General features: G+C 46.4%; 1 protein-coding gene across 5 annotated transcripts in view; it reads left to right on the top strand.

Annotated features, from left to right (window-relative positions):
- LOXL2 (lysyl oxidase like 2) overlaps positions 1–19,292 on the top strand; it is a 97,279-nt gene that overhangs the window by 42,223 nt on the left and 35,764 nt on the right. For all 5 annotated transcript variants that reach the window (XM_073324947.1, XM_073324949.1, XM_073324951.1 and 2 more), the window contains one exon: positions 11,238–11,449. In XM_073324947.1, coding sequence (XP_073181048.1) covers positions 11,238–11,449 — 212 coding nt within the window. The remainder of the gene's footprint in view (positions 1–11,237; positions 11,450–19,292) is intronic.

Genomic DNA, 19,292 nt, shown 5'->3' with positions numbered 1-19,292 from the left:
GATTTCCTCATGTAGCTTCCTCCATTTTTAAAACTGCGTTGGAAGGAGCTGGCACCGTAAATGGATCAAACCTACTGCCTGATGTCTGGGTCCAAAAGAAGGATGAAGGGTTTTTCCCCCTGCTAGTCATATCTGTTTAAACAGTTTTGTGAACTAATTTCAGCCAATGGTGTATTTGAGGACTGTTCGCTTTGATTTGCTAGTTGTTACTCATAGTGGTGCGTTTACTTGCAATATATCGTCCAGCCTGATCTCTTTGTGTGCTGTATAGTGTTCTAGACATGGTGTGGTCCCTGGTAAACGAAGGAGACAAAGCTGGAAGTCAAACTGTGTGGAAGTCTGTTTGTCTGTAGTATGCTTTCTTTAATAAATGCCTCCTGCTTAAGGTATGTAATGATATATGGAATCATACTACTAGTATGATTGGTCACCAAGATCACATGGAATTGTTCCTGCTACCTGATTGGATGACTAAAGCTTTCTAAAACAGGAGAACTGTGAGTACAGAATAATCAAAATTCCTGTTAGAGTAGAGACCCTGGGAATGTGTTAATGCAAGTATCCATACAAAGAATAGCTGTTTCCCAAACTTTCATGTGAATATATGCATGTATATTTGTGAATAAATAGGATCATGAACATGGTTGAACCAAATAGCTCCAAGCTACATCCAAACTAGCACTTCCAAGCATTGTTTCTGCAGTTCTCATTTAGCTTTAATGATGGTAACATAATATTAGAATGTACAGAGGCAAAATCCCACAACATGATGAATGGTCAAGGCAGAAATCCCCCTCTGGGCTTAGCTTGACCCTTCGTTTTAGGATAAGTCACCAGTTCAGAACCACTGACTCATAGTTATGTGTTGAAAAGCATTCAGCTTGCTTATCTGTCAATGAGCACAAGCTGCTCAGACTAGATCGTCCTATCAGTTCCTTAGCTGGCTCCCTCATGATGTAGTTGCGTGGGTGTATGTTTAATGTGGCAATTGAGCTTCCCTTCTGAAAAGCCCATCTGTTGTGGTTTGCTGAAGTCCCCTAAGATCCCTTCTCCTCTGGGATCAGTCTTTTTTTTTTTTTTTTTTAACATTGACGGAAAGCCTGAGGAATGTCAAACTGGGACGGTTCAGCTGGGATGGAAAAAACTAGTTGAGCTGGAGTAGATAATGAAGGAAGACAGTCATTGCTCTTCTAAACAGAACGTTGTGAGCCTGCTAGCTAGGAGGGCAAAATGCATTAGCAGCTATTTACAGAGTAATGCTGTGGGCCCTGGGCCTAAGGATTTTAATTGCAAAAAGGATGTAAACTGTCATTTCTTCTGCTTCCTCTGTAAAAACCAAGGGCTGTTCTGTGCTGGGGATCCAAGAGGGCAAGAGGAGCCTTCTCTATCCTCCCATCTTATGTCCCTGTGCATGGTTTAGTCTGATCTCTGTCCTTGTGCTCCTGTAATCTTGCCAGATTGCAGACCCTTGCCTTGACAGCTCCAGCACGTGCACCAGCTAGCAGGGGTGAGCCGACATGCTGGGGAGCAAATGCTGCACCATTAGGCCAATACTGCTGCTGTGTGCCTTGGAGCCCCAGAGCAGCACCAAGCTGTGGGAGTTTCCAAAAAGCCTAAGGGATTGTGGTGCCTAATTCTTTGGGAATTAGGCACTTCACTCTTGGAAAATCGCTGTCTAAAGCCATGATCTCACCCCTTTGTGGCTATAGCAATACTAAAGGGAATAAACAGGCAGATTTTCTGCCACCTCCCTGATTTTGTTTTGTTTTGCTTTGCTTTTTTTAATGAAGTATGAATAGTGGATCCTGAGGGATGGGGACCAGATTCCCAGGACTAAGAAAGCAGATCCATTCTGATCCGTGCATTAATCTACATCCACATGGGTGTTTAAATGACAGAACTATCACAAGGAGCAAGTTGGGGGAGAGGCGATTAGTGGATATAGAAGGATATGTTTGTTTTGCATAATGCAAAACAGATGGCAAATGGTGACAGGAAAAAATTTGAAGGTTGTGTGAGCCTTTTGCAATTGGATCTAAAGCTGTGAGAAAGCATCTGATTCAGACGGGGGAACCAAACCAGGTGAGATTCACGTGAACTTATTTGAAGCTGGGACTCTTTCTTGAAAACTCACAACAAAACTTTTATTTTTACTGTCTTTTGCACACTCTGAGGCTGAGATTTGTGGTTTGGTAACCACCCTTGGCTGCTGGTTACATGGTAGACAATTGTATCCAAGGCTGTAGAGGAGGAGTGAGGAAACTCAATACAGACTTGAGAAAAGTGGAAGGAAGCAGGAGGGAACAAATAGATGGTTCAAACTGTTACAGTTCTTGGAATTGTAGTTTGATTTATGTATTTGCATTCGAGTAGCTCCTCGAGGTCTCAGCCAAGATTAGGTCCTCATGGTGCTAGGCATTATGCAAACACACACACGAGACAGCCCTACTGTGAAGAGTTTACAATTCAATAGACAAGACAGGCAGAAGGTGGAAGAAAGGAGGTATCATTAACCCGTTTCATGGACTGCATGCTGGGTAATGACATGAGAGGACTCCCTGCTTGTAAAACTCAACTGGCTCTTTATTAAGAGAACTATTTACAGAGATGTTGCAGCTAGCATTCTAGCCATGTGCATGCAGACTGACTTTCCGGTGCTTCCTCCAGAGTCTCCACTCCTGCAACCTGTGCTCCAGATTTCCATAGCCCCATTGTGCAGAAGGGGAACTCAGGCACAGACACACAAAGTGATTTTCCTAAGATCTCACGGGTGTCTGTGGCAGAGTTGGGAACAACCTAGCTCTCCTGAGTCCCAATCCAGTGCCTAGCTTTCCTCCTGTTTACATCAGTCTAGTTTGGAGTGGTGTTTTACTTCACTCAAACCCATTCAGCTTTAGTTGAAAGTGAGTTGTTTTTGGCAGAGCCATTGCTTAAAAACCATAGCCAAAGATCTGTAGGGCTTTCTCTTGTACTTAATCCACTTCCTCCTCCTGCCTTGCTTCAGTGGGGTCTTCATACCTTTCTTGGGTAAAACAGCTTAAATCAGGGAAGAGAAAATCTGTTGCCCTGGCCTGAGGATTACTTGTTGCTTGTGTGTTGGCGCTCTCTCTCTCTCTGTCTCTCTCTGTCTGCCAAAACTACATTTGGATAAAACAAGAAGCGCAGTTTGTGGAAAGGTGCCAGACAAGGAAGGAACAGACTCATTCATCTTGGTGAGTGGGGTTAACAATGCAAGAAACAGGATCGTTTCAGAGAGAAAGTAACGCTACAGATATTAATACAACTGCTAGAGCTGGCTACATATAAAATATACGGGTGGGATGTTTAAGAAGCAGAGAGAGGCTGAGGTTTTGGATCCAGGTTGGGATTAGGCTAGTACTTGAATTCCAAGCCAAAGGGGAGCTGAGGTTTGGGATAGACGGGACAGCATCTCATTCTCAACAGCTGTTGGTGTGAATGGGTGGAAGTCATGCAAAACTGGCTGAATAAAAGCTCCAAAGGGGAGGGCTTGTTATGCAAGAGGCATGGTAATTCAATATGTTCCTCAATTCTCTTGTTTTTATCTGTCCTCCACCCCTGCATCAGGAAGATGGCTATTTGTGAGAACCCTTTTACAGTAAGGGAAGTGTTACCTAATCATTACATGTGGGACTGGGTGAGCCAAGGGTTCTGGGTTTTACTCCTTATGCTGTGCTGAGCCCCACAGCTCCAGATGAAGCACGTGGGTCTCCAGCCTGTCTGAGAATAAGGCCTCAGTTTCCCCATCTGTAAACAGGGTAATATCTGATTAATAAAATGCTTTGGAATCTGCAGACTGGGAAGTCTGGTCTTGTAAGAGGGTGGCTTTATTGCTGGTGCACTGGACTGGGTTCAAGTCCCTGGTCTACCACAGACACCCTGTGTGACCTTGGGCAAGTCACGTAATCTCTTTGTGCCTCAGTTTCCCATTGGTAAAGTGTGGATGATGATCATGCTTCTTTTCTCCCATACTTTTTACCTGGTCTGTTTAGATAGTGAGCTCTTTAGGACACTGATTGTCTCTTGCACTGCGTGTGGAGCCCCTAGCACAGTGAGGCTCCATCTCGCCTCTCGGTGCTAATGTCATACACATCATAATAAGGGTGCATGATTGATTTTCAGTGGGATTCAGGTGCTTCATTTCCTTGGGCTCCTTTGGCAATCCCAGTGAGCACCCAGCACAACAGAGCCCCAGGGGGTTGCTATGTGCTACTATAATAGAAAAATAAATACCGTATTGTTCCCATAAATGCACTCTGTGTCGATTGATCTTTCTACATGTGTATGTTAAATACGACAATAGTTGTTTAAACAAGAAATCTGCTCTGGCTATTAAATGTTGTGGTTCCTTCTGAATTTATGAGGGATCTGTTTTCCGCAATAGCCTGGCTGTTCTAGACATTGGTGTTGGAAGGATAAAGCGCGTGTCTGTCTACTCGCATTGTCACTGACTACGCACCAATTCAAGTGCAACCAACAGAACCCTGCAGTGGGGAGAAACCATTGAAATCCATACAGAGTTGCAGGCATGGAGGCGGGGCATCTTACCAGTCCTTTTAAAGAGTTCCCTGAGAAAGCTGTATTTAGTTGTTTCGATTATTCCCCACCTTGTCCCCCCTTTAGTTTTCCAATGATTCTGCCGTTCTTGATTCTGTCTATGGAAGTTCTGCTTGAGTAATTACTTCAGGGTTAGATCCATGGTTAAAGCAATTGAAGGGTTGTATGGTTACAAATAGATATAGAGAGAACAAACGGGGGGAAATAGATGTGGCTTATACTTGGTCTTCAGGCAGATCATGAAATGATGTTTCGCACTGGCCAGTTATAGCCATTTGGAGATTAAAGTATAAAAGGAGGATTTATTTCCTGCTAATTTGATTTTTTTTTTTTCTCCTTGGCTAGGACAAAATACAAATCAGAACAAATGAAGAGTGGCTCTATTTAAGCTGAGTACAAGTCAGTATGGCTGGCTGGCTGGTTTATGTATTTTGGTGCATGAGCCTCTTCTGAGAGAGGGACGTATGACTGGAGCCAGGAACTCCTGAGTTGTTATCCTGTCTCTGACATGGATTTCTTACATGGTCTTGGACAAGTCACTTAAACTCTCAGCACCCCAGTTTCCCCATCTGTGAAATGGGAAGATAGAGGAATAGTGATGTGCCCAAGTGAGACCGTGGCACATCTGGGAATAGAGAACCCCCAGGGTCCTGACTCCTAGTTCCTGGATCTGGCCAGTAGACCACAACCTCCTTACAATCAGTCACTGGTACAGCTGGGATGTGTGCCTCTCACTCCCTAGACCACTTTCCCACTCCCTAGGACATCAGCACTGTCCCGGGAACAGCTGCAGGACTAACTACAAAAGCAGAACTTTGGCCAGTAGATTTTATTTTTTTAAATAACCTTCCTAAGATTGTAATTCCTTCTCTTGGGGTTTTGTTTGGGTAACTTGGGAGAGTCTCCAATGGGAAATTGCTGGCTTCCGTCTTTGCCTGTTGCTCTACTGTTGGAAATCCCTGGTATGCCCCAGTGAGGCACAGGGTGTTTGTAGCCTTTCCGTGTTAGGATGCTCTCAGCCCTTTTTTTGTTGTTGTGTTTTTCTAACGCACATATTTGTCCCTTGAAAAAACACAGTTCACAGAGCGAATGGTTTAGCTCTAAGGGAGTAACTGGCTCATAGTTGCTGGCTAGAGAAAGGATTGTCTTGTGAAGCCATTGGCCTAGACCTCGAGGTCTGGGTTCAGTTCCTTGGCTCTGCCACGGTGTCTCTTGGGCAAGCCACTTGGTCTCTGCCTCAGTTCCCCCTCTACAAGACAGAGTTAATAACATTCCCTTGCTCCCACCTTTTGTCTGACTTCTCTGTTTAGATGTTAAACTCTTCAGGGTTTTCTGCTACTAGGTTTGTTTTCACGACCTAGCACAATAATATTAATCCCTAGATCTTACCCAGCACTTTTCATCAGGAGCTCTTGAAAATGCTTCACGAAGGAGGTCGGTATTGATATCCCTGTTGCAGATGTGGAAGCCTCCTTCTCAGCTGGGGCCTGTAGGCTGCATCATAAAAATAATGAATAGTTATAATGGAGAGGCAGGGTCTAAGTGGGTGCAATATGGGAACAAGGATCCCAGCTTTTTTGTTGTTGGCCAGGATAAGGACTGGCGTATATTCAACATCTGGGATTTGCACCAGGCATCGTTCAGATGAGACTCACGATTGCTGTTGTGGGCCTTCCTCCCAGGACGAAGGGCATTCTAGAAGATGGCACATCTGGGAGACCGTCCTTTGTTGTAAGGGCTTGTCTCCTCCATCCAGTTGAGTGCAGGCTTCTGAGCTGCAGAACATTGCTGAGTTTTGAAAATTCAAGTAAAATGGAAGCGGCTCTAAATTGGAATATGTGGGTGGATTTTTAACCCTGAAGTTTTGATTCAGAAGTTTTTTTTCAGGGGGCGGGAGGGAGGGGAATAGTCAAGTATAATGAATTGAATACACAGTGAGTGATGCTGATGTGCAGTGATGAGCTGCCAAAATCTTAACAGGTTCCCTCCTCACCCCATGAGGGGTCATTGCCACCCCCTGCCTCCCCGAGACTCCTGCCCCATCCAACCCCCCCACGTTCCTTGACGGCCCCACAGAACACCTGCCCCATCCACCCCCCTCCCCTGGCCCCTGACCGCCCCCAGAACCGGATAGGAGGGTCTCATGGGCCACCGTAGTGGGTGCCCACCCCACCCCTAAGAGCCAGAGGCACCTGCCGGAGGGCAAGGTGGGGAGTCCCGGAGGTGCTTACCTGGGGCAGCTCCCAGGAAGCATCCAGCGGGTCCCTCTGGCTCCTAGGGGAGCATAGCTAGAGCATAGCTGGAGCACCCACGGGGAAAATTTGGGAGGGCTGAGAAGCAGGCGGCAGCTTCCCGCTCAGGCCGAGGGTGGTGGAGGTGAGTTGGGGCGGGGAGCAGTTCCCCTGCATCTCCCCCCCACCCCCCCACCCCAGCTCACGTCTGCCTCCCTGGGCCTGAGCGGGAAGCTGCAGCCTGCTTCTCAGCCTGCCTCAGCTTCCTGCGCGAACAGCTGATTCGTGAGAAGCCTGGCGGGGGGGGCGGAGAAGCAGAGCGGAGGTGAACTGGGGCGGGGAGCTGCCAGTGGGTGCTCTGCACCCACCAAATTTTCCCCCTGGGTGCTCCAGGGCTGGAGCACCCATGGAGTCGGTGCCAAAGGTGCCGCTTTTTGGCCGGTTAAATGTAGAAGCCCTTTTAGAACCGGTTCTCCCTCGCAGAACAACTGATTCTAAAAGGGCTTCTACATTTAACAACCGGTTCTAGCGAACCGGCTCCAGCTCAACACTGCTGACGTGGCTATTTGTGGATAACTTGCTAATAGAGCCGTATGGGGTAGATGTGCTCTACAGTCATAAAAACATAAGAGCGGCCAGACTGGGTCAGACCGAAGGTCCATCTAGCCCAGTGTCCTGTCTTCCGACAGTGGCCAGTGCCAGGGCCCCAGAGGGAATGAACAGAACAGGGAATCAGCAAGTGATCCATCCCCTGTCACCCATTCCCAGCTTCTGGCAAACAGTGGCTAGGGACATCATCCCTGGCCATCCTGGCTACTAGCCATTGATGGACCTACTCTCCATGAATTACCTAGTTCTTTTTTGAACCCTGTTTATAGATGGAGAAGTTCCATTAGGCTACCTAGTCCACTTTCCCTGCTGCCAGTGCAGATTGCTCCCACGGCTCTTATGATCTCAAGTGCTTTTCCCAGTACAGTTTTAGGCTCTGATTTTTTCCAAACAAGATCTGAGGGATTTAGACACCTCGCACCAATTGGAATGGGATGCCTCCCTACCCCTTGTGCCTTTTGAAAATCTCCCCCTTAAATAATAACCTGTACTAGATTTTATATAAAACTTTTTGTCCCTAGATATCAAAGCCTGTTACAAAGGGGCATGATGACATTGTATCCCTTATTTTACAGATGGGCTTTTTTTGTAGATATGTCCAAGGTCACTCACTGGGTCAGATGGGACTAGATCATCCCGTCTGGCCTATCCACTGGGCCGTGATGCTGCCTCAATAGAATCATAGAATATCAGGGTTGGAAGGGACCCCAGAAGGTCATCTAGTCCAACCCCCTGCTCAAAGCAGGACCAATTCCCAGTTAAATCATCCCAGCCAGGGCTTTGTCAAGCCTGACCTTAAAAAAATAGCTCAAGCAATGGCGCTTCCTCTGTATTCAACCTTTCTTTGTCCCGACTGCCTCCCCTCCCCACTAATATAATGGTAAATGGTCAAAATCTGATATGGGCAAATCCTCCCCAACCCATTTTGAAATGGGCTCTTGTCTTCATTATGTAGCTAACGTAAATGATTCTGAACACTGGCTTGACATCAGGAGACCATTTCAGGAAGTGCTCCATAAATACACCCTATACTGACTGACTTTAAGGGCTGAGTACTCCCTTGGCAAAGCTCTGGCCGGGCGTTTGCTGCAAGAAACACTCGGCCAAAGGATCTTGGCCGCTCCTCGTGAAATCTCAGTGGGTAAGAAATGAGGTTTCCTCTCTGGAAATGCCTTTCTATCACCTGTATCTACAGGTAAACCTGCTCCTTGGCAATGTATCCATCTTCAAGGTTAAGAGTCGGGAGGCTTTTATAAGATGGACTGCAAAAAGAGAGTCTAGATTTCAAATCCAGCCTTTGGAGACACAACAAAGTTCTAATACTCCCTGCCAGGACGATATGAAGCTGTGCAGTGTTTCAGGAGACTCTACCAGATCCTAACAGGGAGGAGGGGGCCTCATGGTGCAAATGAGTTTTCCAGATTTGTGCTGAAAGAGCCACACAAATATATAGTCTTGCTATCACCTTCTACTTTGCAATAAGGATCCTGTGCTCTTGCATTGAGGTGCACAGGAAAAAGGCCCTAGTGCCCTATGAGCTGGGATTTTCAAAGGGACCTATTTCAGGTACTCTGGCTATTTAAATAGTGTTAGCCCTATTTTAAAGGGGGGTACACTGAGGCAGAGAGAAGATAAGCAATTTGGAGCAGGGACTGTGTTTTGTTCTGTGGTTGTATAGCACCTAGCATAATGGGGTCCTGGTACATGACCTGGGCTCTTTGGTGCTACTGTAATACACTACATAAATAACGAGAGGTGTAGGCCAAATTTTTTAAAAGTGACCCCTGGTTTTGAGTGCCCCCTTTGAGACACAGTACGGTTGAATGTTAAGCGCCCACAACTGCAGTTTAAGTTAATGGGAGCAACAAGAGGTCAACACCTCTGTAAGATCAATGCCTAGGCATTGTCAAGCCAGTGGATCAAAATGAATGGATGCTTGAAAAAATACAGTCTAAGTGAGTTGCCCGAGGTTACTGAGTGAATCAGTAGCAGAGCCCACCAGCAAATGCAGGGATCTGGGCTGAGTCCCCTCCTCTCAACACACTAGGCCAGAGCCTCAGCCAATTGACTTTGGTGAAGTAACATCTGTTTGCAGCAGGTGAGGATCCGGCCCGTGGCCTGTAGTTTAGCAAGTTACACATGGCAACCACATAACCAAATGCGGGCTCCCTGGATTCTTCCTATCCAGGGCAGATGTGCAGCTTCCATTTCTAGGCAATCCAAACGTGACCTTTCCTGCCTCTAGCAACTTGTATTTTTAATTGATCGCAGTGGATCAAAACAGCACGTGTTCCTTTAAAGTGCTGGGCTTTGTTCACGTTTAAGTGTTTAAACTTGGGGAGGGGAGAGGAAGAATTCCACAGCTGTGATGTAACCATTGGGAACCATGTACTTTTTATACTGTTGACAAGAAAAAGGACTTCTTGAAGTTTTATATAAACTTCCATTAGCTTTTTAATTGCTTGCCACAGTGGATTTTCTGAGTTCTGCTGTACAGTATTCCTGCCCTCACGCAGGCTCAAAATGTTAACTCCATGTGGCCGTTGTGACTCATCTCCTGTCCCAAGTGCATTTCATCTAAAGGAGAAATCCAGTTTGAGCAAACAGCGAGTACACGCAAATAACAATGGGAGAGACCCACTTTTAAGATTTCTGCTCTTGGTGGATGAAAGGAGGGAGGAAGGAAAGCCCAGGGGCTTGCATGCTAGCTTGGGACTTGAAAAATCTGGGTTCAATTCCCTGTCTGCCTCAGGACCTCCTGTGTGTGACCCTGGGCAAGTCACTGTGGGTATGTCTACACTGCAATTGAAGATGTGATTGTAACATGTGCTAATGTTAATCTAGTTAACATGGGTAACAGTAGTAGTGTAGACATAGGGGCATGGGCTAGCAACCTGAGTACTAGCCCGTCAGGGACCTTGGGTACTTGTGGTACCTGGGGTCCATAGTGAGGAAAGTGATGCACAAATACATTGCTGTGATTATATGAATTTCAGGCCCAGCTCACTTTTTATGCTTCTGAGGGCAGATCCTCAGCTGGTGTAAATCCGCCTAGCTCAGGCCCACGCATGTGAGTTAAGGCACAAAGCAAGTCACACCTAAAATGCAAAGACATTAGCTACCTTTTTTCCCCATTACCGCATGCGAAATGCTGCAACACAGTATGGAACGACGCAGCTGTTGCTGGCAAGCACAGAGTGGGCGGGGGAACCATTGCAGTTGGATCTTCAATTGTGCAGACGTTTGTAAAGTTTCCCCTGGTGCTCAGTGGAGAGGACATTTTTAAGCAAGCTGGAAAAACTGAAAATAAAAATATGGCTCTGCTATGGCCAAGGGTGGTGATGTTAAATGAAGTAGACTAAAATAAAAATATTATTTAAACAACAAAAATCTCATGTGAAGGATCTTTTTAGAAACTCCAGAAATGTCCTATTTGTAAAGGTCCATCCGGCCATAATACTTTTTGCATCATATATATATATATATATATATATATGATGTTTTTTGTCCGGGCACATTAAGGTCCTGTACATAGGTAGGTAAAGTATCATCGCTTTTGTAAGCTGGAGAAACAGACACTGAAAGATTAAATGACTTTCCCAGGGTTGCCCAGAAGGTCAGTGGGGGAGTTGGGAACAGGACCTTCTGGACTCCTTGTGCTGACTTTGCATAAGCCGCTTTGTCTTCCCTGGGTCAGTTTATTCAGCTGGAAAACAAGTCAGGTGGAGAACCCAGGTGCCCTGACTTCCAGTTCCCTGAGCTAACCATTCGAACCTGTTGCCTTGCTACAATGCATCCCTAAAATACCCTTTTTACCCTTAGAACATGAACATCCAGGTGGAGGACATAAGGATCCGAGCCATTCTTGCTACCTACCGCAGGCGTGTACCTGTTACAGAGGGTTACGTGGAGGTGAAAGATGGAGGGAACTGGAAGCAGATCTGTGACAAACACTGGACCGCGAAGAATTCCCGAGTCGTCTGCGGCATGTTTGGATTTCCGGGCGAGAGGAAATACAATGTCAAGGTCTACAAGTAAGAGGGGATCTTTTTATAAGCCTTGGTCGTGTTTCCCGAACGCTCAGGCCTTGTTCAAAAATGCAAATTTCAAATTACAGCAGAGACCTAGAAGTGGGCAAACCTCGGCTGGTTGCTTCATTCCTGTGGATCAGATTTTACTTCTGTGTAAATATCTTAAATGTAGGGCACTTCCTTTTGTAACCAGGGGTGCGTGAGGCCAGTTTGAGCCCAACCTTTTGGAGGAGATAAAGTGTAGTATCTGTTTAAAGTCAGATAAAAAGATGGGCTTGGTTCACTAAGTCTTTCTATTTCCAACTACTAGATAGTTCTATTCTTTCTTTGTTTCTTCTGGCATGGGCTCTGTGTGTGTGTGTGTGTGTGTGTGTAACATATGTATATGACTGCGGTCTGAGTCCTGCACTTAGATCTTCATGGTGGCCCATCAACCTCAAAGAGAGCCTGAGCAGGCATAGAGGTCCTTTTGCATAGATCCAGTTGTAGGATCATGGCCAGTGCATGCAGCGAGGGCAGTTTTAACTGATTGGAACTGCAGTAAGCCGGGTCCTTGTTTTGTTTCATAACGCAAGATTCCTCATTCACACGACTGCATAGAATTCAGGGTTTCATACCTCGGATAAAATGTTTACCCAGGGTTTACCAAGCTTCTCTGGCATTTGCCTCTCACCTGGGCTCACCCTCCATAGTTCCTGGGTGTCTGGGCTGCCAACTCACTGAATTTAAGGATTGTGAGTCAGTTGCTAGGAGAAACTTCCCAATAATTCTCCCGCTGCTCAGCTCAACTGGAGTTAGCAGCTTTGGGAGCCCTTCAGTAGCCAGGCTGCTGGCTGCCGTCCTGTATTCAGCACGTTAATTAGCCCTGCTGTGAACAGGGTTAGATGACACACTGCTTGAAATGTCGGTAGCCTGTCTATGCTAGGCCTCCCAACATGGCTGCTGCCCGTGGATCGGAAATGAGGTTAGCAATGGTGGCACGTTGGTCAAGTGTCCCTACTGTAAACAGGGCTTTACTGCTACTTCATAGTGCGCTTTCTTGCAATATCCACGGAGGGCATAAAATGAGGGAAGAGAATGGGGGTTATTTAGTCTGCAGAGAGAAGAGCGAGGGGGGATTTGATATCAGCCTTCAACTACCTGAAGGGGGGTTCCAAAGTGGATGGAGCTCGGCTATTCTCAGTGGTGGCAGATGACAGAACAGGGAGCAATGGTCTCAAGTTGCAGTGGGGGAGGTTTAGGTTGGATATTGGGAAACACTATTTCACTAGGAGGGTGGTGAAGCACTGGAATGGGTTATCTCGGGAGGTGGTGGAATCTCCATCCTTAGAGGTTTTTAAGGCCTGGCTTGACAAAGCCCTGGCTGGGATGATTTAGATGGGGTTGGTCCTGCCTTGAGCAGGGGATTGGACTAGATGACCTCCTGAGTTCTCTTCCAGCCCTAATCTCCTATGATTCTATGATCCCTGGGGAAAAGCATGCAGTGTCCTTTTGGCTGCATGCAGAACAAAACCAGCAGGAATTCTGACTGTCCCCTGCGAGCTAACATGCTGCAGATTTGTTTTTGTCTCCAGCTAGTAACATAAACACATTTTGCTCTTTACAGCTTACAATAAGGCAGCTGCAAAATAGCGTATGCTAAGAAATCATCCAGTTTCTCCCCCCAAGTCTGTGATCTATGGAGCTGGACCAGGGACTAAGCTGGTGGGGGAGGATTTTATTAATAAGAAGCAATAGTTGTCGTTTTTCTGCTTGTTCCTTTAGCTCACAGGAGGGCTGTTTCTCTAGGTTCCTGTTGGAGTTGACTGGCTGCGTTTCATGTTTCTCATTAGTGAGATGAAGATGAAGGGTGGAAAAGGTCCTGGGGTTGGAATACTGTAAAGCGGCAAAGCAACACAAATAAAATGCCCAAACTAGAATTTTTTTTTCGGCGTCTAAGGGATACGAGCAGTGAGGTAGTAATTGCTACCAGGTGGTCTCATGTTTTGTTCTGGACTATTGGAGTAGAGGAACACATGTTTCCATCCATGCCCGTTTTCCTTCCTGAGCTAAAGAGATACCTCCTCTCACAGTCGTTGTTGTGCTCCTGCACTGCACATCAGAATCACATAATCAATTCGCTCTAATAAGACAAAGCAGATCCTTCCTGCTCTGCACTTAGAGGTGTTTCCAAGAAGGATGGTATCATTTTAACGGTTGGAAGCAACTGTACTTCCTAAATGATGGCTTGGTAACTTTCCTTCATCAACATTCCTTCATCCCAACTTTCCTTGGTAACTTTCCTTCATCCCTTGTGCCAGGGAGATTTAGGCTAGATATTGGAAAGCTTTTCCTAACTAAAGGATAGTTAAGCACTGGAACAGGGTTACCTAGGGAGTGTGTGGAATCCCCATCATTGGAGGTTTTTAAGAACGGGTTAGACAAGCACCTGTCAGGGATGGGCTAGGTATACTTAATGCTTCCTCAGCATGGGGGGATGGACTTAGAGCAGGGGTTCTCTAACTTTGTTGCACTGCGATTCCCTTCTGACAACAAAAATTACTACATGACCCCAGGAGGGGGGACCAAAGCCAGAGCCCACCCGAGCCCTGCCAAAACCCAAACCCTCCCGCCCCGGGCCGGGGGCTAAAGTCTGAGCCTCACCACCCCAGGCAGGGGGCCTGTAACCTGAGCCCCACCACCCAGGACTGAAGCCAAAGCCTGACCCTGGGTGGTGGGGCTCAGGGTTTGGCCCTGGGAGGTGAGGCTCGGTCTTTGACTTCAACTTTGGCCCCGGACTCCAGCCAGTCTAACACCAGCCCTGGAGACCCCATTAAAACTGGGTCGCAACCCACTTTGGGGTCCCAACCCACAGTTTGAGAACCGTTGGCCGAGATGACCTCTTGAGGTCCCGTTCAGCCCTACAATTCTATGATTCTGTGTGCATCATGTCCACCAAGATGCCTTTGGTCTCTCTGAGGTGAGGGTCGTGTTTCTAGGTACATGTAGTATCTTTCCATATGTTATCTATTAAGGATGGGGTTATTTACCTTGAAGCCTTGTAAGCTGAATCTTGTGTGCAGGTGCACAGTTATGGATGGGATAAAGTATGCTCTGTCTGTATAGATATATACTGGGTATACGGGTGTGTGTGTGTGGATTAGGATATTCAGATCAGGGATTTTTGCATATTTCTAGTGCATAGAAAAATAAATAATACCGCATCATTAACCCGATTTTACAGATGGGAGAAAAATAAGGCAGAGAGATTGAGCCTAATTTTCAGAGGTGCTGGGTATCACACTTTGAGTTGTGGATACTCTAAATACCAGCCTCTGCGTGACTGTTCTAAAGTCACACAGTAAGTCACTGGCTGAGAACCTGGCGCCTGTTCCCCTGCAGTCTCCCCCTTGTATCTGTTTCAGGCCTATCTACAGGTAAAAGGGAGAACTGGTATATGAACTGTTGACACCCAAATAAAGATATTTGGAAAATGTGTTGAATATTTTCCACAGTGTTGGAACAGCCTGGGGTGTGATTGTGCCAAAGGGAGGAGACGTTTGAATTGTGTTTTGTACTTTTCCTAAGTACAGATCTATCAGACTGACAGTTTTATTGGATTGTCACATCTAAAAGAATTGTTTCCCTTCCCATGGCATGGCGTGTGTGCCCAAAGTTACTGGAACCCTGCATTTAATGCATTAAGACTCCTTATTAGGGCAAAGCTGTATTGAATAGTGGCCTGCCAGGACTAAGTAAAACTCCAAGTGTCCAGCCCCGTGGGCCTTGTAAAATCAGGGCTAGTGTCTTCAGGGGTAGTTTCTGCTTCGATCACTCTAAAGTCCTGCTCAGAAATCCAGGTCATCTGTGATATCCTGCAAATCCAGGGCTCATCCTCCTTTCTGTAGCTCAAGGGTCGGCAACCTGTGGCATGCGTGCCAAAGGCGGCATGCAAGCTGATCTTCAGTGGCATTCTGCTGCCAGCCAGGGTCCCGGCCCCTAGCCCCGCTCAGTCTGCTGCTGGCCTGGATGGATGGAACCCCGGGCTGGCAGCGGGATGAGCAGGGTTGGCAGCCGGGACCCCAGACTGGCAGCAGGCTGAGCGGCTCAGCTCGCTGCCGGGCTGGGGTTCTGTCTGCCGCCCGTGCTGCCGGGCTGGGGTTCTGTCTGCCGGCCCCTGCCAGCCGGAGTCCTGGCTGCCTGCCCCGCTCAGCCTGCTGCTAGTCTGGGGTTCCGTCGGGAGGGCCCCTGTAAATGTAAAATTTATTACTGGCACGCGAAACCTTAAATTAATGAAGACTTGGCACGCCACTTCTCAAAGGTTGCCGACCCCTGCTGTAGCTTATTCTGCCCACCTTTGAGTCCTATTGCATAGTGGTTTGTGGAAGGAAAGATTTCATCCCTCCCTGGTTATGTTGAATGAGCCTCTTTCTCAACTGAGTATCAAGCCCTGTAGAGTTTTTCTCATGTCTCAGGCTTCGCGTGGCATAATTTGTAACTAGCCTTTTCCCGAGACTGAAACCCTTCACACTGTTATCCCGCAGCTGGGTAACCGGATTTCAGATCCGGTTTCTAAACCGGCTTCATAATACTGCAGGTTAGGGATTGCAAACACCCCCTTCTAGACCCACAGTAATCCCCTTTCCTGCTAACTGCAGCTTGGCGGGCTGAGCTAGCAGATATTCGGCTTTGCTTCTGCACCATGGTGGGAGGTGAAATAGTTTGCGGATAGATCCTGCTTGAAAGAAAACAACTTAGCTCATCATCTCTTGCTGCCAAAATTTTATTCCTCAATATAACTTAGCTTCTCCATTTGATGGCACAATTTCTGTTAAACAAACCTCAGTACATTTTCTATGCTTCTGTTGCTCCTTCAAAGCTATTTATTTAAGAGCTTTCATAAATTCATCTCCCAAACCCCTGTTCTGGTGGTGGAAGGGGAACAGTATTAGTTCCATTTTACAGGTGGGCAAATTGAGGGAAGATAGGTTTATGTTCGGATATCCTGAACCTCTGCAACTCTCACTGGACTGAGCAGGAGCTCAGTCCAAGATGGTCAAGAGAGTATAAGAGCTGGGAATAGAACTCGGGAGTTCCTGCCTTTCTGACCTGTATTCACATCAAACCATTCCTTTCTCATCTGTGGTTGAGAGCTGCCCTCAACCTTAAAATCATAAGATCATAAACCTGTGTTTGAATTTATGGGGTAATGCATTGCGCCCCTCTCTGGAGAATAAACCTCTGCTGGTTTTTGCTGGGAAAGAAAGATCCCCAGTAGGCAGAAGGCAACAGATCTGGCAGCTCCTCTACCCTGCTGCGCAAGGCTGGAGAAAGGATACTTGCTAACTTGTGCAGATGCCTGCCCCGGGGAAAGTTAGTCAGGGGAGGAGATTCTGTCTTTCAGCAGAGCCAGAAACCGGTGTCTCAGGCCCACTGAATCCGAGGGGAGAGTATTTGATTGATTTTTTCCTGTTAATCCATCTGAGGACAGGATTAGCTCCCCATAAATTCCCGAGGATGCTCCATGCTTACCTACAGCAGGTGGCCAAAATAATCGGTTCTGTTCATTATTACCATGGAGGAATTTTCCCCAGTGACTTTAGCTGGCTGTAGCCAATGGTTTATGCTCTTCTGCAATGAAAGCCGTTTATGTGGACCCTTGCCCCCTCTCACACCATTCCTAACAAAGCAGGATTGCTCTCAGCTGAATCTTGAGACTTCCCTCATACTTGTGTTGTTTCCATTACAGCTGATAGAGAGACAGTTCAGTGGATGGTGAAGATCAGTTTTTAATGACCCATTAAAACACACTCAGTTGATTATGTCTCTTAAACTCTCAGGACCTGAATCTTTATTCATATCCCTTTGGCTTTGGTAGAGTTACTCCTGATTTATGCCAGTGAAGTTTGGATAGGGTCCTTTCTGTATCATCAGTGCCAGATAGTCTTCAATAGCCTATTGGGTAGCCTAGGGAACTGTAAAGTAAACTTTACTCTACAACCTTTGAAAATCCAGAATCTGTCAAGGGAGGTGAGCTGACAAGAAGCCCAGGGCATTTCCTGGGTATTAATAACCAGTTTACCAAGAGCTATTAATGTAAATACCTCAAGAAATTCCTTGGGAATGAGATCATTATTTGCTATAAGACATCCCTTCATATGCTATTATAAGGCAGACCCACGTCCTTTGCCTGCTTGCAAAATTAATGTAACTCTTTGCACGTGTGTGGCAGGTCAAGGGTTTCCCGTGCACATGCTTATAATGCTTGCATTTTTCTAATACACCAACAAAAAAAACTGAGGCCAGAACAGCCGGCCCTCATGAGTACAAATGTCTCAATGTAGGGCCAGATTCTGATCGACATTATACTGTCCGGAGTAACGTCAATGAAGTCAATGTTCACTGAAGTCAGTTTTATTCTCGATTTTTACCGTGGTATGACTGACTACAGAATCTGGCCCCTTGTTTGCATTCCAAAGTGATCAGTTATTAACTTTGGTGTCACTTCTGCTGGGATTTTTAGATGCCTAAGGGAGTTAGGCACCCAACTCTCGCTGCCTTTCAATCCCAAGCTTCAGTCTAAAGTGGAACTGGATGTTCCTGTTATGGAAAGGCTGGCCCAAACCTATCAGCTGTGTTTCCTTATCTCCCCTGATCGGCCTGCTGTGCGTGTTTGTTTCTAAACAGGATGTTGATTTTGTTACTTTTGTGCTCTAGCTGGTGACTCCCTTTTAAACTTGTGCCAGGGAGACTTAGTTGGGGGTGGAGATGGATGGTGGAATAGAGCTGTTTGAAAGGTTTTTTATTTTAATTTTTGTAATTTCAATGAAATTTCGAAGTTTTGCTATCACCCCTGCCTCCGAAAACCAAACAAGGCTTGACTGATTTTGTCCTGGGTTTCTATCAGTTTGACTTTTAAATTAATTGTCTATCAGTTTTGGGGCTAAATTTAGTGGTGGGGAAAGATTTTATTTTTGGTTTGACCGCCTTGGAGGCCTTTATGTACAAGACTGACATGTTTCCCCTGCACGGCTCCGTGATGATCCGGAAGGATCTGGCTCTAGGAACGTGACCGCTCCGTATCAAGGAGCCATTGCAGCCTAGACACCTCTGCTGAGACTGACAACAAGGATGAGCAATTTGAACCAACTGCTGAATGGTGGATTGTCCTTTTGGACAGCTGCCCACTGGGAAATGGACTGAGATCCTATTTCACGTGGCTCCTCTGAGTGGTCATCAGATGGGAACAGCTTTCAGTCGCTTCCGATCTAGGCTGGATTAACACCAACAACCTAGCGAGCAGAAAAGACTCTCTCTACCAGCTCCCTGAACTGTTCAGAAGCCCTCACCCCATTTTGGCTTTCTTTTATCAATGCTACAATTAATCAAAATCTTAGCTTCGTTTCTTAGCGCTTTATCCACCTTAATTGCACTCTCCTAGCTACCTTTCAGATCACTGTCACTCCTTTGCTACTCACTCTGGAATAGTGCCACATGTGGGCTCTTGTAAAGACACTTCAAGATTACAGTTGTGTTTTGGCTCCTTTGGATTTTGATTAACTTAATTTGCAGAATCTCCCCTCTGGTGGTGGTAGATGTCATTCATTCCAACCAACCAACCAACCATTTTAGCTCAGTTGCAGCCATAAGACAGCCTTGTGTTTTTGGTCAGGAGGAAGTTGAACAGTTTTTTGTCTTTTTTTGTTTTGTTTTTTTTCCCCCATGGGCTTATCTCTTCTCCACTCCCCAGTCGCTGGAGTCATTCCTGATGAGCGATCCAATTTGGGAGCAAGATGTGGAATCTCCTGCCAATCTCCTTTTCTGTAAACGTGTCATAAGGAGAGTCGCTTTCACTCTCGGAAGTTCT

This window comes from Lepidochelys kempii, chromosome 26 (genome assembly GCF_965140265.1).
Source record: "Lepidochelys kempii isolate rLepKem1 chromosome 26, rLepKem1.hap2, whole genome shotgun sequence".
Classification (NCBI taxonomy): Eukaryota; Metazoa; Chordata; order Testudines; family Cheloniidae; genus Lepidochelys; species Lepidochelys kempii.
Note: the sequence above shows the minus strand (reverse complement) of the source record. Positions and strands in the feature narration are given on the sequence as shown.